This window comes from Muscardinus avellanarius, assembly GCF_963383645.1.
Source record: "Muscardinus avellanarius genome assembly, chromosome: 7".
In the NCBI taxonomy this organism is placed as follows: Eukaryota; Metazoa; Chordata; class Mammalia; order Rodentia; family Gliridae; genus Muscardinus; species Muscardinus avellanarius.
This window is the reverse complement of record NC_137793.1, coordinates 31,679,983-31,707,345: the sequence shown is the minus strand read 5'-3', so window position 1 is coordinate 31,707,345 and position 27,363 is coordinate 31,679,983. Positions and strand designations below refer to the sequence as shown.

The following is a 27,363-nucleotide window of genomic DNA, read 5'->3' as shown; positions in this document are numbered from 1 at the left end:
ACTGTTACCCATCTTCTTTAGAAACTCTTAGCTGGGCCTCGCCTGGCATTTTCTGAGTTAGCCATGGATAAGTTAGAGCAATTAGAGGTAACTCAACATCTACCTGCTTCCAAATTACAAACCTTACTGAGGTCGAGATGAATTTTCTCCATCATCAAACTTGACCTTGGAGGGCTGTCACACTGTCACAGAATAGGTGCTCATCTCAGAAGCAGGCTGGATGTTAGCCACAAGAGCTTGCTATTATTTGCTCTCAGATTGATTTATAGGAACGAGCCGGGAGTCTTTTTGGATGTGTAAGTGAAGCTTGCAGGATTGCCTTTCTCCCTGGGCCAGCAAGGACTATTCTGAGGTCCCCAGGATCCCCCTCTCTTCCACTTTGTACCCCACTCTGTTCTCATCCTCACCTCCACGCCACAGAGCCTGGAGGGAGAGCTCCCCCAAAAGGAAGTTCAGGGAAAGCCTTTCAGGCCTTTGCAGATGCACCTGCTGCCAGTGTCTGTCCTTCCTGCCAGGAATCTGAGAAGCCAGCTGGGAAGCTGAGCCTCCTACCTTGACAGGTGAAGCATCTGATGTGGAAATGGTTGTTGTGGACGCGAACCACTTCTCCTTTGCAGGTGTCTCCGCATCGGTAGCACTGGATGACATTGGAGCTGCCCCGGGGATTGTAAGGATTCTGCTGATAAGGAACTGTAGGAAGAAAGAAGAGATCATTATCCAGGAAGCTCTAATCCTTAAAAAAAACTTCTATAAGACTATCATAACCTTAACTAGAAGAAAAATCAGAAAGGTAAAAATGATTAGCAAAAAAAATTCTGTCACCTGGCTTTGTGCCAAACCAAGGCAGCACTGAGGACCACTCAGCTAGGAGTCCATAACCTTCTGGAGCAGGAAAGACTTCCAAGTGAGCACAGCTTTTCCTTACAATAACAGAGGCCAAATTCTTCTTTTTTGTACTGAGGATTGAATTCAGGGGCATTCCACCTTAGAGCTACACCCCCAGACTTTCTTAATTTTAATTTTGAAACAGGATCTTGCTAGGTTGCTTAGAGTCTCACTAAGTTGCTGAAGTTGGTCTTGAACCTATAATCTTCCTGTCTCAGCCTCCCAGGTGCTGGGATTAAGGGCATGTGCTACCTGCTACCCAAGGCAGCTTCCCCAATTCTTGAATGAAGAAAAATAAAAGAGGAAATAGAATATAGTCATGTGTCGCAAGAGGATGTTTCCATGAATGTCAGGTATCTGGCGGTGATCTCATGACACTGGAATGGAGCTGCAAGATCCGTTGCCTGGTGATGCTGTGGTTAAGTTCAAGTACTACGCTACTTGTGTGTTTGTGTTAATGTTGATGTAAGCCAACCTATTGCATCGCCAGACATATAAAAATGTTAATGTTGATTAAGCCAACCTATTGCATCGCCAGACATATAAAAATGTAGCGTGTGACTGTTACTGGTTTATGTATTTACCATACTACATTATACTTATTATTGTTATTTTAGAGTGGGCTTATTCTACTTCTCAGAAAAACTATACCATAAATCAGTATGTTGGCAGTAGCCCAATACATCTGGGCTTCAGTTTTTATATGTATAAGATGAAGATGGTTGGTCAATGGTCACAGAGACTTTAAAAAGGGGTGCTAAAGGAGGCACTCTGGTTGAAAAGATGCTGACAAAGGAACTCTTCTTAAAGCTGCCTTTGAACAGCACTTTCCATAATATTGAGAAAATGTCCAATGTGTATAAGTAAGAAAAAAGGGCTGGAAGTAACTGTGATGAGGCTGATGTCACTGGGAATTGGAGTGGTTCATGATGCTGAAAGGCTCTACGAGAATATACAAATGAATATTCATCTCTTGTTAAGAACTCCTCATGGTTACTCTTTGAGATTTCCCTTCTTTGGAATATACTTGGCTTGATGTTTTTGAAATTTGGTCATCTGGCATTTAATAATGGCAAGCACCTGCCTCAGTCGCAAATTTCAGAGTTGAAAGACATATTTTCACTTCCTTGTTATAACCTCATTATGAATAAGCTGCTGAGATAAGTTTGCCAGTGAGGAATCAAATCTTCTCTCCTGCAGGTATCCACTAGTGGCCTTGGGGGGAAGATTCCTCAATTCTCACTCAAATTTGAAGCAATAGTTACAAAACATCTGCTCATACCCTATTAGGAGAAATATGAATTAGAACATTATAAATTAATCTGGAGCTAGGTGTGGCCATGGATACTTGTAATTCCAGTACTTAGGAGCTTGATACAGGAGTATCACAGGTTTGAGGACAGCCTCAGCAAGTAGAGGCTCTCATCAACCTAGTGATATCCTGTTTCAAAAAAAAAAAAAACTGGCTGGGGGTATAGTGTGGAGGTATAATGCCTCTGGGCTCAATCCCCAGTAACACACACACACACACACACACACACACACACACACACTAAATTGGTCTGAACTTACAGTACTCTTGGAGCTACAAAAATGCACATATACACAATTATCAATGCAAATCTCAACAGCATATCCGAGGAAGGGGAGGCAGTGGGTTGGGAGCTGGGGTGGAAGCTCACCAAGTGCTGTGTGCATGTATGGCTTTATTGCTCTGAACTTCACCATGATGTATGATTATACCAATAACAAATTAAAAATAAATCATGCCCTTTGGGGATTCTTGACTTAGTGTAGTTGTCGTTTTGTTTGTTAACTGAAATGTGAATATTTTATTCCAGGCACATGAAGGATTACACAGGCTTGCCAATGAAAGGTGAATGGAAATGGTGTGTTAGAAGCCTTAGTTTAGGAGCCAGTGTGTGGCCTTCCATATCATCTTTCCCCTAACCCACCAACCAGAGATAGATGCCCCAGTTGGTATGCAAGATGTATCGGGATGGATTCAGATTGAGGTGTCATGGAGTGGAGCTCCCCACTAAGCCAGGATAAACAGCTATTATTAGCAAGGACAAGTTTTTGCTGCCATAGCTTCCAAGACTTTTTGTTACTGCAGCACAACTTAGACTATCCTATCTGATCCATCCTGGGATATGATAATTCTAACTTTGTTTAGTGTTATATACATTATCCCATAGTTTCTTAATATTTTAAGAGGTCTATAACCAAAACTGATTTCATTCTTTTTCCTCTTTTTAAAGACAATGGACAAAAAAAATGATGGCTATCTCCTATTCACAGGGATCCTGAATCACAAGTGTGCTGTAGTTGGTTGCTTAGTCCTAAAACTAGCTTCTAACAATTTTGCTAACTAGAGTTAAAGAAAAATATTCATTTCACATTTTTCTCCATTATTCAACTCCTTTTATTCTGATTTATTTATTTATTCATTGCAGTAATAGGGATGGAACCCAGGGGCATTCTACCTCCGAGCTACACTCCCAGCCCTATTTTTTATTCTTTATTTTGAAACAGGGTCTCACTGAGTTGCAGAGGGCCTCGCTAAGTAGCTGAGGCTGTCCACAAACCGTGATCCTCCAGTCTCAGTCTCCCAAATGCTGGGATTACAAGCATACGCCACCACGCCTGGCTCCTTTTTTCTGTTTTAAACTCAAGACAAAAATGAATTAGATAGCTAATTAAATCTTCAATTAACTCATTAAAAGGGTTAAAATGAAAAAGTGCACTGGGTACACTATAAATGTATACTGGTATTGTGAATGTCACATCCTCTCTACAGGTCAGAGCAATTCTTCCCCATGCCTAGAATGTCCATAAATAAACATTCTCTTTAGTCTCATCCCCATATCTCCTTTTTCTGAATGTCCCCAGGAATACACTTCACTCTCTCCTCTGAATTTGTGAAAAAATTAGATGTCTCCAAAAGTCCCTCCAGAGTCACTACAAAAATTTTCATCTACCTCCTCTAATTCAACCTGCCTCACGTTTCAAATCCCAAGATCGATTTGATTTTTTTTTCCTATTTTGATTCGATTTTCTGGGGAAGTGGATTTATGAGCATGGTCCTCAATCAGAACTCAGTCTTTGAACCAGCCAGATAAAAACAAAACAAAAACATAAAATCAGAGTAAAAGGATGGGTTAGGAAAATGGGGCTTTGTGAGGAGAAGCACTTACTATGCGTTTCCCTAGGAGGATGCTGCCTTGGTGATGGGGAGCGTGGCCAGAGCTCCAGAAGTGCCTGATGCTCTTTTTTTTTTTTTTTTTTTTTTTTTAATTTTATTTTATTGGTGCACTGTATTCATACATCATAGTGGGATACAAACTTTTGTAGACATACATGCACACATCACCCAGTCAGCCCCCACCCGATCCCCACCCCATTCTCTCCCCATCCCTCCCTCCCATGCTTGGCTTAGTGGTTGACATCTAGTATTATAGCAATTTATCCAAAATTAAAAATGATAATCTCACATAACAGTTTCATTTGTCTGATACCAAGCTTTTGATGACTTAAAGATAACATTTCAATATTTCTTTTTGCTTTCTTTCTTACCAGAGAATATTTTTTTCTTTTTTTTAGGTGAAACTATCATATATTTATTTTTCAGAAAAAAATCTATCCTGATATGGAATATGGACTCTAGATACCCAAAACAATCTCGAAGCAAAAACAAAGCTAGAAGATGTATATTTTCTGATTTCAAACCATATAAAGCTACAATAATTGAAATAGACCCGTAAGTGGAAATGCGTGCGTCAGAGCACCATCGGTGTGAGTCCTTTTAGACTGCGGGTGTAAGCTGTGATTTAAAAAGGGTGATAAGATTTGCTCCTACAGGTGTGGCAAGATCCCTCTCTCCCCAGACAGTGCCAGGAGAGACTCCGAGGGTCAGGAAAGCTAGGCTGAGACCGGCCACAGCTGCTCCTACCGTAGAAGGCACCTAGGTTTTGTATTCTTCACTAATCAGATTAGGAACTTAGTTTAACCTTATTCTTTATCTCTGTCTCTAATGTGTAGGTGTGTCTGTGGGAAAATGTGTGTCATTTCTTCCCACCAATTTTTGACTTCCCTAAAATGGTGAGTGAGTGTGTGTGTGTGTGTGTGTGTGTGTGTGTGTGTGTGTGTGTGTGAGACCAGGGACAAGGCCCCAGGCCTTATGCATTCTAGCCAAGCACTCTACCACTGAGCCACATTCCCTGCCCCAAATACGGAAATTTTATTATTGCTTTTTGATTGTTATTATTTCCACTATTTTTATTTTTTATTTTTGGTGCTTGGAATTGAACCTAGGACATTTTACCTCTGGAGCTACACTCCCAGCCCTTTTTATTTTAAAATAACATCTCACCAAATTGCAGAGGCTTTCCTCAAATCTGTAATCCTTCTGTCTCAGCCTCCCAAGGACTGGGATTATAGGTATGTGCTCAATTTATTATTATTATTGTTTTTTTAATCTCCAAAAGCTTTAAGGTTTGGTCACATGATTTCTAACATTTGTGTTATAGGCTAATGTATTTTAGATTGCAAGTTGATTCACACACAAGTTTTCAAACTACTGCTTGGAGGTAGAATGCCCCTGGGTTCCATCATCAGTACCGCAAAAAAACCCCTCAAAATAACAAACAAACAAACAAACAAACAAACAAACAAACCCAGTTGAGCTGGGCATGGTGGTGCACACTTGTAATCCCAGCATTTGGGAGGCTGAGATGGGAGGATCAGGGTTCATGGACAATCTCAGCTACTTAGTATGGCCCTTTGCAACTCAGTGAGACACTGTTTCAAAAGAAAGAATAAAGGCTGGATGTAGTGGTGCACACTTGTAATCCCTGCATTTGGGAGGCTGAGACAGGAGGATCGCACACGTTTGAAGCCAGCCTCAGCTACCTAGTGAGGTTCTCAGCAACTTGGTGAGACCCTGTTTCCAAGTAAAATATAAAATAGGTCTGGAAGTATAGTCCAGAGGTAGAAAGCCCCTGGGTTCCACCCCCAGTACCACCACCAAAACAAAAAACAAACAAACAAAAAAAACCCTAGGCTGGGGGTGTAGCTCGGAGGTAGATTCCCCTGGGTTCAACACCCAGGACTACAAAAAACAATCACAGTCATCTGGGCAGTAAATGATTAAACAACCTCAAAATCTTAATCATTCCAAGTATACAAGCAAGAAAGATCAGGTGGCAATGGCTGTCAGTGTGGTGTGTGTGTTTTCTTTTTTTTGTGGTACTGAGGGTTGAACCCAAGGGAATTCTACATCGGAACTATACCCCAGCCATATATATATATATATATATATATATATATATATATATATATATATATGTATATATATGTATATATATGTATATATATGTATGTATGTATATGTATATAATTTTGAAATAGAGTTTCACTAAGTTGTAGAGGGCCTCTCTGAATTGTTGAGGTTGGCAGTGAACCTGTAATCTTCCTGTCTCAGCCTCTTAAGGACTGAGATTATAGGTGTGTGCCACCATGCCTGGCCTGTCAGTATAATTTTTTAAGATAGAAAATCAGGTAGTTAATGCCTTTGAGATTAAAAATTAAAGGTCCAACCTAGGCATAGTGTTATATGCCTATAATCCCAGTACTTGGAAGGCTGATACAGGATTGCAGGTTCAAGGCCAGCGCCTTAACAACTTGGACTCTCAGTAACTTAGTGAGACTCTATTTCAAAATAAAAAATAATGGCTGGGAATGTAGCTCAGAGGTAGAATGCCCCTGGGCTCAATATTTAATTCCTAGTACCAAAATAAAAAAAAAGTCATGCATGTTGGCACCTGTAATCCTAGTATTCGGGAGGCTGAGACAGAAGGATTGCAGGTTCGAGACCAGCCTCAGCAATTTAGCAAGACTCTTAGCAACCTAGTGAGACCCTGTTTCAAAACAAAAGAAAGGAAAAATAAAATGGCTGGGGATGTAGCTTAGAGGTAGAATGCCCCCAGTACCAGAAAAGTAAATAAAATTAAAAAAATTAAGAGTCCAAACAGTAACTCTTCTTTGAGATGCATACCAAGGTTTTCAAGTTCTTTAAGAAAATGTCTCCATTCCACAACTAAATTTATAAGTAAAGTGCTCCCCAAATGCTACAGAGATCATGCAAAGAACACCGTTTATGCTGGACCAAAACAGCATATTGGAAGGAGAGGCAAGACTGGCAACCTGGTAAGTTAAAGGAGGCTGGGAGCCAAACAGGGAGGGCAAATCATTTTGCATCCTCCTCCTGCACCTGCCCTTTTATCTCCCACTTTCTTTGCCTCTGTGCGTCCCTCTGACAGACAGTGCTGGTAGTAACTTAAGTTCCAGTTCCCTCTCTGCTGTTACCTAGTTTTCTGATCTTGAGCAAATCATCTAACATCGGTGGCTTCTGTTCCCCCTTGGTTTCTGAAGAGAATGGGCAAGATGATTTATAAGGCTCCCTCCAATTAATATATGGTCGGCCTTTGCGGGTTTCTTTCCCTCCACTCTCTCCTGTCCATTAACGGGTCCCACTTTGCAGCTAGACTGTGTTGTAGGTTATAAGATTTATTAGTCTCTTTTAAGGGCAGATAACAACTCCCTTCCTCTCATATGTCCTGCAACCTAAAATATGTTCTTTTTCCTTATGTGCCACCTGCACAATTTCTCTTTTTCCTCCCCTAAGGGTTACTTGACCTTGTAGATAAAAATGTCCTCACATTTTAATAGAGCGTCTTTAAAACAGTGCTTAAAGGGTAGGGGCGCCTACACTATGTTGGCATATAATTTAAGAAGTGACAAAACTGACTGGAGACAGCAGAACAACTGTGAATAATTGGCAGGAAGTGTAATAACAACAGTGAGCTTTTGGCTGAAAGGTGAAACATCAAGTAGGGAACCCACTGGTTCAGCAAAGAGCGGGCAACAGCCCGGGGCCCAGGGAAATGCAGGCAGAGGCAGGCCGGGTGCAGCTGCTGCCACACAGCAGGGCCCTGCAGCTTCATTATGGCCCCAAGTGCCCCAAGTGTGTTCACAGCGATTCTCTAGGCACCGAGGAGCCCAAGTGTGGATCCAGGCATCCACGCTGAAAGGCTTAGGAGAAGATCTGGTCATTTGCATTAGAGATATTTGAGTTTCTTGATTGCGTTTGACCATAGAGACATGGGATTACTGCACTGGAAGGTGTGAGGAGCCCGTGGCCAGGCACAGTGATGTAGGTGCTGGGGTCAGGAGGGCTGGATTTGGATAGCAGCCCTGTTACTTGCTGGGTGCGTGATTAAGCAAGTTACAAAACCCTGAGCCTGCAGTTTCTCTATCTTTAGAATGGGAACAACTCAAGTCACTTGGAGTATTCAATGACTTCCATCACATAAAAGTGCTTAGTGCATTCCTGGCTGGTAATTGGGCTCCATAAGCAATAATTAATAGTGAAGAATCCCGAAGCCGCATACCCTCACCTCAAACGTAATGCAGGGATTCTTTCTCAGTTCCCACTACCAGCTAGCCACTGAGCTTGGCTCCAACATTTCTCCAACCCATCTTTGGACAAGTGCAGCAAAGGTCTATGTCCTGGTTTTCCCTTTCTACTGACTATCAAGAGAAAAGCTGCTGGCTGTAGACCATCCACCACCTTAAGCAACCTCTTCTTTCTCCTGGAGTGTTCTGTTTATGGGTTTCTGTGGGCTGCAGAAGTGGGTGGATGGCATGCTCTTGATATATCCTGCAGAGGAATGTGTGAGTTGGGTGTTTCCTGCTGTGGGGACGAGAGGCTCTGATCTATGTTATCCTGGGCTGGTGTATTTTGAGCACATCTGCTGTTTCCAGGGGGATGTTTGGTGTTTGTTTCATGTGATAACTTAGAATGAGTGATTTGCTACTTTTGGTAACCCCTGAGGGCGGTGCATGTGTCATCTCCTTGTGTCATTACGTCTCTGTTCATAGAGTGAATCAGTGTTAGAGCAGAAGGACTTGGGAAATTACACACACACACACACACACACACACACACACACACACGCATGCACACTAGTGAGCTCGATGAGGGTGAGGGTCACACCTTTCCTGCTCTCCAGTCCTTCCCCAGTGCCAGGCACGCAGTGAGTGTTCATCTAAGTGTGCCATTGTTGGCTTCGTACTCACTGAATGAATGACTGGATCTGGCCCGTTGGTTTCACTGAACAGATAGAAAGCTGAGTTCCAGAGGAGAGAGAGAGTTCACCCAAGCTGGCCCAGCAGCCTAGGCTTGCCTCAGCTCACAAGGGCATCTGTTCTAGGACAGCAGAATGAAGCTGGACAAATTGAGGGGGTGGGCGGGACGTGCTGGGTCTCAGGGCCACACGTGGAAAGGTGGGCAGAGAGTTCACAAAGGCTGGAGGCCATGGTGAGGTTTGGCGTTGGAGCAGGTGGGCTGGGGTCAAGATGCAGAAGCACAGGGGAGGGTTTGGAATTGAAGCCACTCAGGGAGAAGTAGGAGGGGTGGACGCACAAGCGCAGGTCTGGAAGGATAAAAGGTAATCTCAGAGAGTGGCTGCTCTGCAGCAGGAAGTGCAGTCAGCAATCTACATATGACATCCCATTGAGTTGTCATAACTCAAGAGGATGAGGAAACTGAGGCCCAGTTAGTAAATGGCAGAGACAGAACCCAGAGCCTGGCAGTCTGACGCTAAAACCTGCACTCTTACCACTAAACTCAACTGCAGAAGGGCCGGCGGGGGTTACCTCTGAAGAGGAGGTGAGATCAAGAGAAGAAAGCTAAAAGGGGGTCTGACTTTCCCCCAACAGCAGCCATTGATCGCCCAGTTTGTTAAAATTAATTTAAAAGAATATTTTAAAAGAATGATCGGAGGTTACAAGAGTATAGAGCAGCAACAGAAAGAGCAATTCAGCATCCTTGGCAAGGGATGAAGAAGCAGGGATTGCAGCTCTCAGGCCAGATTGCATCCGCCCTGAGCAGCCTTCCCGACATCGGCAGGTGGAGCCTGACAAGTATGTGAGCTGGTCTCTGAGAGAGGTAAGCTCTGCAGGTGTTTGCAGCTGCTGCAGGGCAGAGCCGAGTCCTATGGGAACCCTGGCATTTCTCCGCAGGTGGCCCCAGCCTGGCATGTTTCCTGTGTCAGCAGGCCAGGAACACAGTCGGACACCCAGTAGAGCGCCACAAACCTTCTGTGGGAACAGCAAGCCCTCTATAGCTGCCCGGCCAGCTCGTAACCTGTTCCATGGTCATGGCCCAGAGCTGTCTCGTTCCAGAGCACGTGGTCAGCACATGTGTCTAAATGGCGAGCCCTTGGCCAGCCAGATGCTGATGTGTGGCAGGGGCCATGGGACAGCTGCAGCAGGAGGACGTGAGCTAGACCAAGAGCCTGTGAGTGAGGGGGCATAAATGGCAGCCCACAACATGAGGGCGTTCTTTATTTATTGCACTTCAACTTGGTTGAATTCTGTTTCTATTTCCATTTCAAGATAAGTGGAAACTATGTCTGACTCAATTTGCCCATCCCTTCCTCCCAGTTGACCATGCCTGTGTGCGCACACTCAACCCAGAGGGCCTCTTTCTCGGGACTTAAATGTATCTGTCTTCTCATTTCTTTCCCCAAGATTCTCCTCCCTATCCCCGGGCCAGGCAATCAGTCTTGGTGGCGAGCACCCGTGAGCCTTTTCTGCTGCCTCTAGCTTGGGCTTTGTCTAGAAGCACTTGGCTCTGTAGGAAATCCTTCCTGTTCTTCTGGCAAGGGCTTTAGAAATTTGCAAGCCAGGAAGCCGCCCTTTGTCCCCTGCTTTCTGCTGCCCATCCTGGCCCTGAGGCCTTGCTCATTGAATTAAGAGAAGGCTCAAGAGCCATGGGTGAAGGAAAGGCCAGTTAATATTTTATAAATAACATCTAGCCACTCTTGGTCAAGCAGTTTTAAGAACATGGTATACAGAGGTATGTTAGAATGGCTAAGGCATAGACAAGAAGCTTTGGCAGAGAAGGAGGACATCCCTAGGTGTCCACCAGCCTTGACGTCTCCTTTCTTTCTTTCTTTCTTTCTTTCTTTCTTTCTTTCTTTCTTTCTCTCTCTCTCTCTCTCTCTCTCTCTTTCTTTCTTTCTTTCTTTCTTTCTTTCTTTCTTTCTTTCTTTCTTTCTTTCGTGGTATTGGGCTCCTGGAAACCCTTCTACCTCCGGGCTACACTCCCAGACCTATTTTATATTTTTATTTGGAAACAGGGTCTCCTAAGCCAGTGCGGCTGGTTTCGAACCTGCGGGATCCTCCTGTCTCCGCCTCCCAAGCGCGGGGATTACAAGCGTGCGCCACCACGCCCAGCTGACATTTTTCTATTTTGGAGCAAGATCCTGTCAAACAATTCTTGTCTCTCCGACTGCTGTTTGCTACCTTTACATCCCCGTTGTCAGAGATACTGCTGTGCTAAGTGCTTCCTAGACACCATCTCATTTAATTCTCACAACTCTATGAGGATAGATACCATATGATTCCCATTTTACCCGGAGTAATCTGAGGCGCAGACAGGGTAATTACTTTAAGTTACCCTATAAGTAAAGGTTAGAGCTAGGGCTCAGATGGGCATCCGCGGTTCTGGGAGAGGCTCAATTTTTCTCTTCTCTCCCCATTCTCCTCTGGGGTGTTCCCAGGAGGGCCTCCTTCCTGCTGAGTTAGGTTAGGGGCCTGCCCAAGCATCCCCAGCAGGGAGAGGGGGCCTGCCTTGCAGTCAGCCTGACAGCGCCCTTCCCAGCATCTCTATAGCTTATCTGCAAAATACTATTTGGATTTTGTCTGGGGCCCTGGAAACCATGTTGGAAATAGAGGAACTTGAGGAAGCCAGCGATTGTCTTTGTGCTCTCGGTGACTCAGTCCCTTGGCCTACGGAGCCAGAGGTTTTAATACTTATACAATGTTTGCTTCCTGAGACTCTGGCAGGCCATCAAACTGCAGGGAAATCCAAAGAATATCAGCCATTAGCCGGGCTCCCCTTGACCTGTGGGTTTTCAACATCAGAGTGGAGGGAATGTAGAAAGCTCTAGTCTAGAGGTTCCTGAACTTCTTTTCTTTTAAGCTGTGGACTCTTCCTTGAAACGCAATGATGAAATGGCTGTGGGGTCACATTGATTCTGCTGCAAACCATGCATGGAATGTAAACACACACTGCCTGGTGGCCACCCAGGGACTCTCCCTAACTGCGCTTTGCTCCCACTGCTTGGGGCTCCCAAATGTGCTTTGTCTGGGTGGCCTAGTGATTGTGTCTAAGTTCTTGCAGCCTACCATCCTTTCTTCCTCTACCTTTTGACTTCTCCCCTGTACTCCCAATGCTTGAAGGCATTGGGAGTTGTGATCCTGGCCAAGAACCCAGGAAGATGGACTCAGAGCCACTGCGACGGAAGTGGGCCAGTGTCACTCACTTGTGACCCCCATCCACCCAAGACAGCCCCCGGGGAACCTTCTGTCCCTTCTCCTGCACATGCCCACCTTCAGAGGTGCAGCCCTGAGGCTCAGAGACCGGAGAGACTCACCAAGGGAGGGTCCCCAACATGCCGGCCTTACCAGGGCTGGCAGGGACACTTCGCCTGTGGGCAGGGCACAGTAAAGTCCAAGTAGGGGATTACTGAGGCCATTTCAGGCACACTCAACTCTCAGATGACAGTGGTTCCTGAGGTCCATCTTTGAGGTCTAAAGAGCTTTTCCCTTTGTCAGAGTTCTACAAGGTTCTCCTGATGGCTCCTGCGAGCAGCCATCACTAGATTATACAATGTGAGGCAGCCCTCCTTACAAAAACCCAGCCCCTGGCTGGTTTCCCTTCCCCAAGCTGTGAGGAAGTCTTCACAGTCTTTTCAACTCTTTCCCCTTCCTCCTTTCTCTGTCCATCCATCTCTACATCCCTCTTTCTTCCTCTCCCTTCCTTCCCCAACTTAGCAATATCTGGCTCTTCCTTATGAGAGAACCAGGTCCTTCTCTGCCATTAATTTTTGTGGACTCCAGCACACCGCGTTCCATCTCTCAGCCCTCGCTTTCCCATCTACGGAGTGAAAGAGCTGCAGTCTGTGGTCTCTCTATTTGCTTTCAGGAAGACTGTTCTATGCATATTAAACATAGGTGCAACACAAAATGCCTTCAGGGGCCAGGCAGGTGATGTAAATGGCAAGATCCAACCAAGGAGACCAAACTGAAGAGGCTGGTCCCCCTGAAGGGGAAGAAGCCACGAGCCCTCTGGGGACTGGGTCATGAACACCAGGGTCTATCTGTGAATGCTGGATTCTGCCTGTGGGTCACTAGTTTGGGTCTCTGATCTAGACAGACAGATGACCAAAAGTCACTTTCAATTACTATCTGGGAGAAGTCACATGATCGCCATATGCTGGTGGGCTCTGGGAGAACCGAAATGAGGTCTTGTGGAGCCCTGGGGTGGAGAAGAAGCACACAGGAGCGTGTCACTCTCAAGGTTTCGGTGACATTTACTCAGGGGTAGAAAGTGGTGTTCAAAACTTTTTTTGACCATGACCTATTGGAAGAAATTTACTTTGCATACGGATCCAGTACACAAATATGTGAAAGAATTTTACAATCAAAACTTATGTTAGCATGTAAAATATATATGGACATTTTTCTTTTCCTCTTCCATTCCATTTCATTACTTTATGTCATTTTTTAAAAAAATGTCATTTGGAACCAATTAATTTGGTTTCAGGATCTGCTAATGAGTCGCAAAACACAGTTTAAAAAATGCTGCTATATATACCTCTCTATACTTTCCTAAGTAGCTAAAATATAAGATAGAACTTGGTAAAAGAATCATAGAGGTCCACACATGAAGTGATAAGATAATAAATTGCTTCTGATTATAAGAGGGATTGAGAGAGAGAAAAATTGGGGAAGACACCATGGAGAGATGGCATTTTTATACTTTTTAGTAAGTTGTTGGTTTATGATATATGTTCCTTATAAGAAGTCAAAGAATGATAAGCAAGAAAGAAAAGGAAGACCAAAAGATAATAAAGAGGCTAGGTGTGATGGTACATGCCTATAAATCTCAGTTCTTGGGAGGCTGAGATAGGAGGACCACAGGCTTGAGGCCGGCCTCAGCAACTTAGTGAGATCCTGCTTCAAAAAAAAGGGGGGGGGAGCTGGAGATGTAGCTCAGAGGTAGATCCTCAGTGCTAGGGAAGGGAAAAAAGAAAATAAAGACAAGAAAAATAATACTTTTAGCTATCTTTTATGAGAAAAGAATTTGAAGACCCTCCCCTGAAATTAACAGACAAAATTTCCCCCTTTTATCTTTAGGGAAAAAATAAACATCATTCAAAGTTCTAAATTTAATTTGTATACTCCGGGTGGAGGGGAGGAAATGTTTAATCTCTGCGAGTATCAACAAGTAATTCTCAGTTACGCTTTGGCCCGTGTATAACGCCCTGCAAACTGCTTTTGTTTCACCCGTAAGTACGGTGGACATCTGCTGTTTTGCTTGCTCAGCATCTGCTCTTTGCTACTTCTGACAACAGAACCTCTTTTTCCTGTAGGGAAGCCATGCCCTGGAGCTTGGGTGGGGTCGACCCTGTCCAAGTACACGGTGGGCAAGTAGCCCAGACCTGGTCAATCCAGAAAGACCCCCGACTCCTCTCCATATGAATGGAAGGCACGTGGCCTAATGCTCTCCGGGGTTTCTCCTACCGGAGCTCTTGGGGAAGCCATCTGCGTTGCTAAGACAGAAGACAGCCTGGGGATCCTGGTGCCATCTTGCTTCCCACATTGGGATGGCGGAGGGCTGAGAGCGAACAGATCCCGGAATGTCTTGTGTACATCTGTAGAAGCTCATGGGCCTGGAGCACAGTTTCAACAATCTAGACACATTTCCCAATTATACAAACCGATATGGTGCATTCCCTTTTTGAAAAAGATGTCAGTTAGTCTGAGTTGGGGTTTTGTCACTTGCAACAAACTAATCTCTGTCTGAATACTTACTGCTTTCCATCTAAATTATAATCTATCAATTTAAGTTAATCAAACACTTCAGGGACACTTCATACTGGACTTCATGTGTCTAATATGACCCATAGATGAAAAGGATATGATGGTGGACGAGGTGGACCTGGTCTCTGCCCACATGTGGCTTGGACTCTGTGAGGCAAAGGGTAAACAGCATGCTTGCTACGAGAGAGAAAGGCGACCCAGTAGCTGCCATGTCTGTAGTGGTTCCTCTCTACTGTTAAACAGAGCCTCTCTCTTAGGGGATCCTCCCTGGAGCAGCCAGAACTTTTGATAAAGGCTGTAACTCTTCCCAGGGTAGGGAAGAAAACTTTGATTGGTGAAACAGATCCTAGTAAGCCCCTTCCTTTGCCAAGTTGACTTAGGCAGAAGCACATGCCAGATTCCTGGCCAGAGATAAGAGGGGAGGCCTCCTGGAGGAACAGCACACAGGAAGGTTCTCTTCCATGATGCTGTCACCCATATGTAATGCGGAACTGCAGCTGTGTTCAGGATGACCTGGGAAGAATCTGGGTCTGGTTGGTGTTGTTGAGGTTCTGAATTAACCTACCTGGGTCCTTTCTGGATTCCTGTTATGTAAAGAAAATGTGTCTAGATTGTTGAAACTGACCACTATCCCTGCAAGCACTCCACAGAACCAAGGGTGCCCTGCCATGGGAGTGTCTAAGCAACAGGGGCCAGGCGTTGGAAGCAGCTCTGGCTATGAATAAAACAGCCACGTACAACTGGGACGAGATGCAGGGATCACAGAGCAAAAGTCAGTGGTAGAAAGCAACTGCAACCAACCCCTTCATAGTGCTTTCCACGGCCTGAGTGCTTCTCATCTGGTCAGCTAAGTACTCGTTTCCCAGTCCCCTGTGTGGGGACAAAGGATGGGAATGGTTCAAATACAGGTGCCAAGGCCCCAGATTTTACTCTAGCCCTACTTGGGGATTCTTTTTCTCACCCATGGTGGAGAAACCTTGGGTTAGTGGCCAGAAGGAAAACACACACAGTTTAGAACTGAGTTGAGAATTTCAGAAATCTTAATATTTGATACTAATTTGTATAAAAAATTAGTCACCAGATAATATGCCAAACTCCTACTGAGTATTACAAAGTGTGTTTTCTCTAATGTGTTTGCCAACCCTCCAATGTTTAAAAAAGTCAATTGGCATTGCAACAATGCCCTAATGCAACTAGATTAAACATGCATTTAATTCACTTAGCCCTGGCAGATGGTTTTTCTTTTTGACGTTGTCATTTCTTTTGGGAAGAGCTGTTTGGGGTCTGTTATTAGAGCCATATCCTGCCAGGCAGAACCCACAAGCACAGGCAGCTGGGCTGGCGGAGAGCCTGCAAAGGTGCCTCCTTCCACTCTGGTGGGTTCTGAGCAGAGTGGGAGGTAGCAGAGCCAGAGTGCCCCTCAGGATGATAAGCCAGGAACCACCCCCTGACTACTTCTTGTGCCCCTCACAGTCAATCAATAGCCAAGCCATATGAAGACATATAGGCCCCTTCCATAATTCCCAGGTCACCCTTTTCTCCATCTCTACCAGCCCTGTCCTAGCCACAGCCTCTCTTACCCACACTGCCAAAGTAGCCTTTCTACCATACCTCTTTTCTACATAACTGTTCTCAACTAGGGACAACTTCCTAATTGGGGTAATTTGGCAATGCTGAGAGACATTTTTGGTGATCACAACTGGGGTGTGTGTGTGTGTGTGTGTGTGTGTGTGTGTGTGTGTATGTGTGTGTGTGTATGTTACTGGAACCTAGTAGATGGAGGATGTTAGACATCCTATGACGCACAGGACAGCGGCTCTCTCCCCCCTCAGTGTGGAATTATCTGGCCCAAGAAGTCAACAGTGCCAAGTTGAGAAATCCTGCTTTAAGAAGAATCTCCTTACTCCCACAAATCTCATGGGAAGGGCCCTTCACTGACTCCCCTTGACAGGATAAATCAGCTGGGCATGGTAGCACATGCAATCCTGGTACTTCAAAGGCTGAGACAGGAGGATCACAGGTTCGAGGCCAGCCTCAGTAACTTAGACAGACCTCATTTCAAAATAAAAATAAATATATAAAAAGGGCTAGGGGTATAATTCAGAGATAGAATGCCCCTGGGTTTAATTCTACTACCCAAACTGAACCAAACAGTGTAAATCCTATTTACACTATTTCTGGTTCTCATGGTCCCAGGCATCTTCCATTATGTACTGATATAATTTGCCATGATTCTTTGTTTAGTCTCTGTTTTCTCCATTAGACTCTAAGCTCAATAAGGGAGAGGTGGCATCTACTGGGTCCACCTCTCTAGTCCTAATGCCAAGCATAAAACCTGGCACATAGTGATTAACAGTTAGCATTTTATTTATTTTATTTATTTATTTTTTGTGGTACTGGGAATAGAACTCAGTACCACTGGGCTCTACTCCCATCCCTATTTTTTATTCTTTATTTTGAAACAGGGACTCACTAAGTTGCAAGGGGCCTCATAAGTTGCTGAGGCTGGCCGCGAACCTGCAATCTTCCTGTCTCAGCCTTCCAAGTACTAGGTTTACAAGTTTGTGCCACCACACCCGGCTAACAGTACGCATTTCAAACATAAGTGAGCTTAAACTGCTTGAGTTCTTGTGCAATGAAATACAATGATTAGCATAGGTCTTGTTTATAAAAACCAACATTCCTGTTGAGAGCATCTAACAAGTCCATACTACAAGATAAAAAGAGCGTTTTGTAGTACAAGGAAAGCACAGTTGGAATCTAGCATGTCAGCAGTTTTGAAAAGTTTTGGTCTCAGGGCTGCTCTATACTCTTAAATTTTATTGTGAACTCCAAAGAGCTTTTGTTTATGTGGGTTATCTCTATAAATATTTGTGTTAGAAATCATATCTGGGAAGGTTTGAAAAACAAGAACACACAAGCACAAATTCTATCAGCTTTCGTGTGCAATGACGTCATCGTGCACTGCCCCTGAAGCTCCACGGTGTATCAGGAAAAGGGCATATATAGCTTCTTAGGATTATTATACAAACGGTATTGATCTTATGCTCCCCTTGGGGTCTCAAAGTCTCTCAGGATCCCTGTTGTATTATAGGCATCTGATGCTATAGAGACACCATCCTGCAGAGGAATCAGGGTGAGCTGTTCAGAAATGTCCCACCTGGGTTAGCCTTGGAAGAGGGATGCCATTGGGACACACAGCATGGCCCTGTGCCTCCTCTGCTTGCAGGATTCCACAGTACGAGTGGGCGAACCATGGTTCAGAGTTGGTTTTGGCCTGCTGCCTGTCTTGTCAATAGTTTTCATGGGAACAAGCCATGTCTATTCATGTATGCATTGTCTATGGATGCTTTTGTACTATAATAGCAGAGGTGAATAGCTGTAACAGAGACCCTAGGACCTGCAAAGTCTGAGATGCTTGCTATCTGGTTCTTTACAGAAAAAAAATGTGCCAACTCTTGCTTTTTAGAATGTTTGTGAGAGATTTCAGTCCAAAATAACCTTGATGCCAAATGACTTTTTAATGCACTTCCATCCCTAAATTGGATTTAAGGTTAATGGTAGGAGAAGGAAGGTGGGAAAGACCATACCTCTACCTAGGTAGGGAAGAAAGACCACTGTCTTGGTGGGCCTTTGACTTCTAATGCTGTAATACCCAGGGAGTCTTGGGGCCGGTCACTTACCTTTTTGGAGATGGTCAGAAGGATGGAAACTTCCCCAAAGTTAGAGCTGCCTGGTGATGAAATGAGTAATGAGCTTCCCAAATCTGGGAGGCTGGCTGAGGCTGCACAATTGCTAGGCTCATATAGATGTGAAATCCTATTTTAGGAATCAGATGCATAATTGTATTCAGTCAGGGAGCAGAAACCCAGTGCTAAAGGGGGCAAAAGAGTGATATGAGTTGGAGCAAGATGAAGGGAGTAGGAGATGGTGGTCACACAGGCATGGCCTCTGCTCAGTTCCAAGTGATGCCTGCCATGTGGGAACTGGGATCAGTGTAACCAGACATCTGGAATTAAAAGTGAAACTCTCAGTGTTTGTATCTTGGCTCAAATATTAAACAAACAGAAATTAAAAAAAAATACTATGTGAGCCAACTAAAACACATTTACAGAATTTTTTCCCCATTCCAGCCAGGAGGATAAGATGAACTTTGAACCTCCTGTTGCCAGGTTTAAATAGGCTTCAATTCTAAGAGCATGAAAGCAATCCCTTATATTGGTGGTGCGATTTTTGATTTTCATGTGTCCTATCATAATAGTTTTGTGATTTATTACCATAGTCAGGACTAGCACCTAGGACTCTAACTTCAAGTTAACTGTTCATTTGATGGCTGAAGGTGCTACCTGCACGTGGCCCAGTGACATGAAGTAGAGATGGAGAGGGGAGGCTGGAGAGCTAACCAAACTGACCGGCCAGGAGAAAACTCATGCCAGGAGGCATAGACACGACTCAAATGGGCTTATGCACCAAAGACAGTCAATTTGGAACCAGTGTGGGGACTCTCCAAGGAACAGCTGCAGGTAGGCCTTCCCTGGACTTCAGAGGCACGGGAGCTAATAGTTCTCTTTACCTTGAAGTAGTTTGAATTGAGTTTTAGTCAACTGCAAATCTGGGTTCTCACTATTATAAATATTAACGGGTTAAAGCTTACACTGTTGTAGTGCAAAGCCAGTCACAGCCAATATGGAAATGAACGGGACATGGCTGTCTTCCAGTAAAACTCCATTTACAAAGGCAGGGAGTGGGTCAGAATTGACCCTCAGACCAGAGTTTGACCACTCTCGCCGTAGAGTTACTCGATGGGCAGGCAGAAGAGGCGTGAGTCTCTGCTGTGTCCTGACACCACCCATTCTGCAAGCTTAGCTCACAGGTTATCTGGCTAGGTTACAAGACTACATATAACCTTGAAAGTCCCTCCCCACTGTGAGATTCAAGGATGCTCTACACTGACTTTGTCTTGGATATAGAGGTAGAATCACCACCTTTGGTTCAAGTGATGTTTGGAATAGACCGCGTCCTCCAACAAAAGGCCTGCAACCATAATTACCGGTTCCGTAACTGGGCATATGTTGGTGGAAGTCTCAATTCATAGTGAGCCAGTTAAAATGCAAGGAAGGGACAGCAAGCAGATCTTTCGAGTTAGAGTCCAGGCTGTTAATTACTTTTGTAAAAGGAAATACATAAACACGCAGATGGCATTTGTAGTAAATACGATCGTCGACATATAAATATAAAAATCCTACCCACTCCTCAAGGCCCATCTCATATGCAACACACTTCTAGAAATAATCTCGAATTCTCCCTTCATCCGCCTCCACATATAAGCTCTTTCTTTAAAGCATCATGGCTTATGCTTCTCAGGACTAAGTAGTGGCTCTCAAATTTGAGTGTGCATCAGAACCCCTGGGTAAGCAGATGTGGCAGCACATGCCTGTAACCCCATTACTTGGGAGGCTGAGACAGCAGGATCCCAGATTTGAAGCCAGACTCAGCAACCAAGCAAGACTCTCAGTAACCTAGTGAGACCCTGTTTCAAAATAAAAAATAAAATAGGGCTGGGGGTAGAATGCCTCTGGCTCCAGTCCTCAGTTACTCCTCCCCCCACAAAAGAATCTCTGGATGGCCTGTCAAAACAGACTGCTGGCCCGGTCCCTAGGGTTTCTGGTTTAGCAAGCCTAAGGCTAGGGCTAAGAATGTGCATTTCTAACAGGTTTCTAAATGACTTTAATGCTGTGGGTCTGGGGACTACATTTTGAAAACTACTGACCTCCGCCACAGTTTTACAGGCAACAAGTGGATACTTTTGCATGTGTTTTATTTCATCATCAGATTGTAAATTACTTGACTAGGAATGCTACTCAGGTCTATATACCCTGGCGGGTACTTAAGAAACTCAACAAACATTTGGACACACCCAGGGGATGAGATAAGAAGTTAAGCTTTGGTCAGAATAAACTTGACAGCTGTTTCCTACAACAGGTCTTTCTGGAGCCCACAAGGAAAGGAAAATTCAACAAATGTATTGCCAAGAAGTAACCAGTACAAGGTCATGTCTGTGGCTAAACTGCACTGAGATGGAAATCACAGCACGGTCAAGTTCACTCTTCTGATGGAAGACTCATGAAAGCCACCGAATGATCACGCAACTTTTAGCCTACATAATGTAGTTACTGTGTCTGTGAGTATGTGTGGGGTGGGAGTGGGGGGCTGGACAATGACAAACAGTGGAAACATTAAAGATTATCTACATGCGCTTACAATCCAAGAGAAAACGGTGGGGAATGTGCCAGTATTGAAAAACTGCTTTGGTATTAATTTCAAAATGTAAAAAGTAGTCAGGCCCTGGGTGCTACACACGCACTCAAGCAGGGAGGGGAGGCAGCTGTTACCAAAAGTGATTACCAGGTACACAAAAGAGTTGTTGCCCAGGGCCTTCATATTTTAAAGACAAGTTTACATAATAAATTACTTCTAGCAGATAGGCAAAAACTCCCCAAGAATGCAGGAGGATGGTATGGGCCTTCCTCAAAGAGGGCATATACCACGTGACCCCTGACTTTGTTAACCAAGTAACATATCTTGGTTGTGACAAAGGCTTCCACTGGAGATAATGGGCAGGCCCAATCTGCATCAGGGCAGGAAAAAGTCTTTTGGTTAAGCAGGATGGGAAAGGCTTTTGGTCAAGCAGGATGGGAGATAGTATGAATCCTCATAATCATACCAAAAGACTTGCACCAGAGACAGTGGGCGGGCTACACCTGCATTAGGTCAGGGGGAGTAAAAAGACTATTGATTAAACAGGATGGAAGCTAATGAATCCTTATAAATACTGTTCTATGTTCAAAAACTTCAGTGTCCTATTTTCAAGGTACTCTACTACGTCCCTCTGATGTAGTGCTTTATTATTCTATCCCTTCTTTCTACCTTTGTAATAATAAAAATTGCTTAAACTAACAGCAGTATAGTTCTGGCTATTTTTTCTAAACTAGCTAAGAACAAGAACCCACGGCTCCATCTCACACCGTTTTAATTTTGGTGCCCAACGGTGGGGCTCCAGAAAAGGTATGCTGGGGATAAAAAAGGAGCAGCTTGTGGGTAACCAGTGAGAGGGGCTCACCTGGGGAGAGACCATCTTCTCCAAAGTGGCAGTGGAAGAAAGATACCCCAGCCGGCCCAGAGACTGAAAGAGGAGCACAGATGTCCAACTAGGGGAAGGGAAAATTTAAAGGGGGGCTGTTTTGGACTGAATTGTACCCCTTCTTCTTTCATACGTTAAAACCCTACTCCCCAGTATCTCAGAATGCGGCTGTCTTTTAAAAATAGGAGTTTCAAAGAGAAAGTGAGGTTAAATAAGGTCATTAGGGTAGACCCAAATCCAATATGATTGGTGTCTTTATAAAAAGAGGAGATTAGGGTGGAGACACACACAGAGGGAAGACCAAGTGAACTCCGAAGAAGGTCGTCAATAAAGCAAGTAGAGCCGGGCGTGGTGGCGCACGCTTGTAATCCTCGTGCTTGGGAGGCAGAGACAGGAGGATCGCGCAGGTTTGAAGCCAGCCGTGCACGCTGGCTTAGGAGACCCTGTTTCCAAATAAAAATGTAAAAACAGGTCTGGGAGTGTAGCCCGGAGGTAGAAGGGCTTCCAGGAACCCCAGTACCATCAAAAAAAAAAAAAAAAAAAGCAAGTAGAGAGACTTTCGAAAAATCATACCTGCTTGCACCATGATCTTGGCCTTCTACGTCCAGAATTGTGAAAAAATAAATTTCTGTTGTTTAAATTTAACAGAAGAAAGTTCTGTTGCTTAATGCCATACCCAGTGTATAGAATTTTTGTTATGGAACCTCTAACAAATTAATAGAGACTCCAAATCATTATTTCTTTTTTTTGTGTGTGTGGTACTGGGGGTGGAACCCAGAGGCTTTCTACCTCCGGGCTATACTCCCAGACCCATTTTATATTTTATTTGGAAACAGGGTCTCACTAAGTTGCTGAGAGCCTCACTAAGTAGCTGAGGCTGGCTTCAAACCTGCGCGATCCTCCTGTCTCTGCCTTCCGAGCGCGGGGATTACAAGCGTGCGCCACCACGCCCGGCTCAAATTATTATTTCAATAGTATAAGGGTATAAAAGATGCCAAGGGATCTGGATCACACAACAGCCCTGGAATAGAAGGTACCCTGCCCATTATCTTCTGCCTGGAGGATCCCACCAGGTCCAAACTGGTCTCTTCCCCATTCATTCTCCACACAGTAGCCAGAGTGAGGCCTTGAACATGCAAATCCATGGATGCTTAACCCTGACTCCCAACGTCTCCAGTCTCCAGCGGTGTTGTACAGCATTCGAAAGCTTCACTTCACTCTTGGGATAAAGTCAGACTCCTTGCCATGGTCTACAAGGCCCTGTGAGACCTGGATCCTGGTCACCTCCTCAGCCTCATCTCAGAACCTGCTCCTACCTAGCAGCCACACTGGCTTGCTTTCTTTCCCCTCCAATGCATCCCCCGCTCCCTCTGCACACTACTCCAAAAGAGGGACCCCGGGGGTGTGCCTGTGTCTTCCACATCCTGGAAAACATCCCAAGGCAGGCAGCTTTCACAGGGAGAGGTCCTGACTGCTCCGGCCCCACTGCTGGTGTCGGGTCTGTGTCTGTCAATAGAAACTGTCCAAGGAGGAGCTGCCAAGTGTCTGGAGCATTTGCAAGGGCTTTGGGAGAAAGTGAGGCCTCCCAAGAGGTACGCAGGACGTTTGTCCCAGTGACAGCATAATTCTTCTGGGAGTTGTAAAAGGAGCTGAAGGGTGACGTTCTGGGCCCGTCGGCCCAAACCCGTCACCTGCTCTGACGAGCACGATCAAAGAGTCCTTTCTTTTTGTTCTGGATTGCTTGCTCTTCTTCCAGACCCAGAGAGAGGCAGCAAAGCCTCTATGGGTCCTGTCCTCTGTTTCTTTTTATCATCATTTAACCCCAGAGCCTATGCTGCCTAAAAGAATACTAAAATACCCACTTAGATGTACGGCCCAACAGCGGTGCAGTATTTGAAATGAGGACAGTTGTATATACGTGCACTAGACCCACAGCGAACGGATTCCTTACTTTTCCCCATTTACCTATAACCCAGATAAAGCCAGACTGGCCTTGTGTTCAATTTCTTTTGCAGAGCTGTGTTAAATTTTAAAGGTTAAAATAAATGCAGCCAACAATCAAAAGAATAAAAAAGCAATTCAAATCCTTCCTGGCTTCTCTTTCAAAGAAGAGGCGAGGGGAGAAGGCAAGAGTTTAATAACTAGCAAAACGGAGGCCAGCTCAGAGCCTCTCTCATCCATGTGTCGCTTGACTGTCACCAGCCAGAGGAGGCGGGCGAGGCAAGGGTGGCTCTGCCTGTTCTAGGGATGAGCAGACGGAGGCGCAGGGACTGCGGCCATGTGCCAGACACCAGCACAGCCTGGTTTAGTGCGCTTCCTTGTCTGCACATATGCACACACATCCTCGTGCATGCATAAGTAGTCTCCTTTTTACCATTCTGCTCCCTAAAGCATAGGATAATTTTTCTGCTGGCGCTACTGGCAAAAATAAATAATTTAAAAATTACAATTATTGCCAGGACAAGTTCAAGAAACCTCAGAAAGTTCATTAACATTCGATTCTCAAATGCCAGTAAGTGCCGCATTTAGACAAGAAAGGGGCAAATATCAATGACGCAAACAAGTATTTTCACTTGCTCAGCCTTTCTGAGAGAGATTAATGCCTCCCGCCTCCCCCCAAAAAAACCCTACCAGAATTCATCTTTCGTAGCCAAAGAGGCATCCTGTCCTCAGTTGACTCCAGGAATTCTGGTACAATAATTAACATGTGGGCCAGAGGCCCAAACTCACTGGCACAGGATGGTTCTCAGATGAGAAACAGAGAAGCCCAAGTCCCACTCACATAAAAGGCTTGCTGACATTACCTACCGAAAAGAATACAAATGGCAAGGGAGAAGCCAGGAAGAGAGAAAGCAGAATTGTGGTGATGATGTAGGAAACAGGTAGGAGAGGGATGGACGTCTCACCTAGTTAAAAGCCCTCTGGATCTTCTCCAAGGCATTCTTTAAGTTTGTGCCCTCCAGTGGACTTTGCTACCAGCTAAGGAGCATTTCCCCATAACACTGATGTCATAGATGCCAAAATAATCTGGGTCAGCACGCACATTCCAGCCACAGATCAAAGGGTTCAGAGAGCTGCTGCGGGCAGAGGAGCTGAGGGCGATGCCCACTGCCCCGGGCTCATGGGCAGCCTCTGGTCCTGGGGCTAACCCTAGGGGAGACATGGCCTCAGAGCCGTGACATTCACAGCCAGGAAACCCAAGAAAGAAGTGGTCTGATTAATAGGGAAACAGTGAAGGGAGAGATTAGGAGTATCAAGGCAGGGAGACCCACAAAAGATTAAGTTTGAAAGGAGGTTCTTGAAGGGTGCCCAAGCACTTTTAGAGATGTTATGGTTAAAACAGCCCTTTAAGATGGCCAGGCTGATAGGATGGACCCATGGAACGGATGAGGTACTAGATCCAGAGGTCCTGGAGTTAGCAGTAGGCTGAGCTTTGAAATCAGTTCTGCTTCTAGGCTTAGGATTCTAAGAGGATACACACACACATACACACACACACTTAAATTGGGTGCAATTTACAATAACAAAACACATCGATTTTTAAATATAAAGAGTTTTGACAAATACATAAACAAGATATCAATCACAGGGGTACATCTTCGCCACTCCAGATAATTTACTACAATTTCCTGCAATCAGTCACTCCTCTCCCAATCAAAAGCAAACTCTGGTATGATTTCTGTCCATATCAATTCATTTTGCCTGTTCTTGAACTTCATATAAATGGAATCTCATAGTATGCATTTTTTAATGCTTGGTTTCCTTCCAGCATGTTTCTGTGATTCATTCACGTTGTAGCATGTATCATTAGTTTGTTACTTTTATTGGGGAGTAGTAGTCCATTGTGTAAATGTAACATGATTTGTTTACCCTTCTTTTTTATATAGATGAACATTTGGATTGTTTCTAGCTTTGGGCTATTATGAACCAAGATGCCAGGAACATTCTTGCATAATATTTTTGCAGGTATGTGTTTTCATCTCTTATGAGCAAATAGCTAAGAAAGGCGTTGCTGGACCATAAGGAGGTGTTTATCAAATTTTTAAGAAAATATAAAACGGTTTTCCAAAGCTGTTCTACCATTTTACATTTCTGCCAGAAATATATAAGAAATTGTAGCCACTGGGTAAGTGTAAATCTGTTTTAATTTCCATTTCCCTGATAACTAATGATGTTTGCCTCTCTTTTAATGTGTCATTGACCATTTGGGCATGTTCTTTTGTTGTATGTCAGTGAGAATTCTTAACAACTTTTATTGATTTTAGTACCTAGGAAGTCATTGCCTTCCTCCTGGTCACAAGATACTACCCTATACTTTCGTTAGGAAGCTGTATATTACTTAGCTCTTAGTTTACTTAAGTCTATGACCTATCCCCAATTGATTTTGTGTATGATATAATTGGGGGTCTCATAGTAGGACTACTGATGGATAGACTTGTCAGATATAAGGACTTCTTTTATTTTTTACCTTTTATGGTGGCATACCTTGCATAGTGTTATAACAGAAAATCCTAACTATACAGTTCATACATGCAACCACATGCAGATAATTTCTCCTTTTCAATGTAAAAATTATTTGTGAGCCTCACTATATTGGTATGGGACTTATGGTAACTTTACACCATATTAAGTTTTCCCAAATGAAAGTGTATTTGACAAGTATTGATCATTTGAAGTTAGGTATACATGTGGATTTATAAGCCCCAGAAAAAAATCCCTGGCTCCTCAGTGGTCTGTGGCTTGCAGTTGGAGAACAAATACACCCTATCTGACTGACATATGATTCCTATCTTATAGTCTAAGAGGAGCACAAAGAAAAAAAACCATGATGACTTGCAGCAAATAATTTATAGCATAATAATGTTGTAAACCAAACATTCCAACCAAACAGGGGCTTCAGAAGAGGGATTATTCCATCTGTCACTTCAGGGTGGATGAGAGGTAGCTGGATGGAAGAGTATTTTGTCCTAAAGATGGCTGGAATTTTGATAAATGGAGATAATTATAAAGGTCATTGCCAAGTAGAAGGAATGACATTTATTTATTTATTTATTTATTTATGTATTTATGTATGTATTTATTTATTTTGTGGTATTGGGGATTGAACCCAGGGGCTTTCTATCTCTGAACTACACCCCTAGCCCTATTTTATTTTTTCATTTGAAACAGGCTCTCACTAAATTGCTGAGGATGGCCATGAACCTGTGATTCTCCTGTCTCAGACTCCCAAGCACTGGGATTACAACTATGTGCCACCATGCCCTATTTATTATTTTTATTTTTAAAGTGCCTTTGTTGGAATTGTAGTTTACAGAAACCAAAATGAAACGTTTAGGTAAAAATAAAATTTGTTGCTTCTTAAAACTGGGAGGCTGCCGGGC

General features: G+C 44.2%; 1 protein-coding gene across 1 annotated transcript in view; it reads right to left on the bottom strand.

Moving 5' to 3' along the window:
- Window positions 1–27,363, bottom strand: part of ABLIM3 (actin binding LIM protein family member 3) — a gene marked incomplete at its 5' end in the record, with an annotated part of 115,930 nt that overhangs the window by 75,538 nt on the left and 13,029 nt on the right. The window contains 3 exons of the mRNA XM_080698677.1: window positions 553–690; window positions 21,962–22,024; window positions 24,959–25,132. Coding sequence (XP_080554803.1) covers window positions 553–690; window positions 21,962–22,024; window positions 24,959–25,132 — 375 coding nt within the window. The remainder of the gene's footprint in view (window positions 1–552; window positions 691–21,961; window positions 22,025–24,958; window positions 25,133–27,363) is intronic.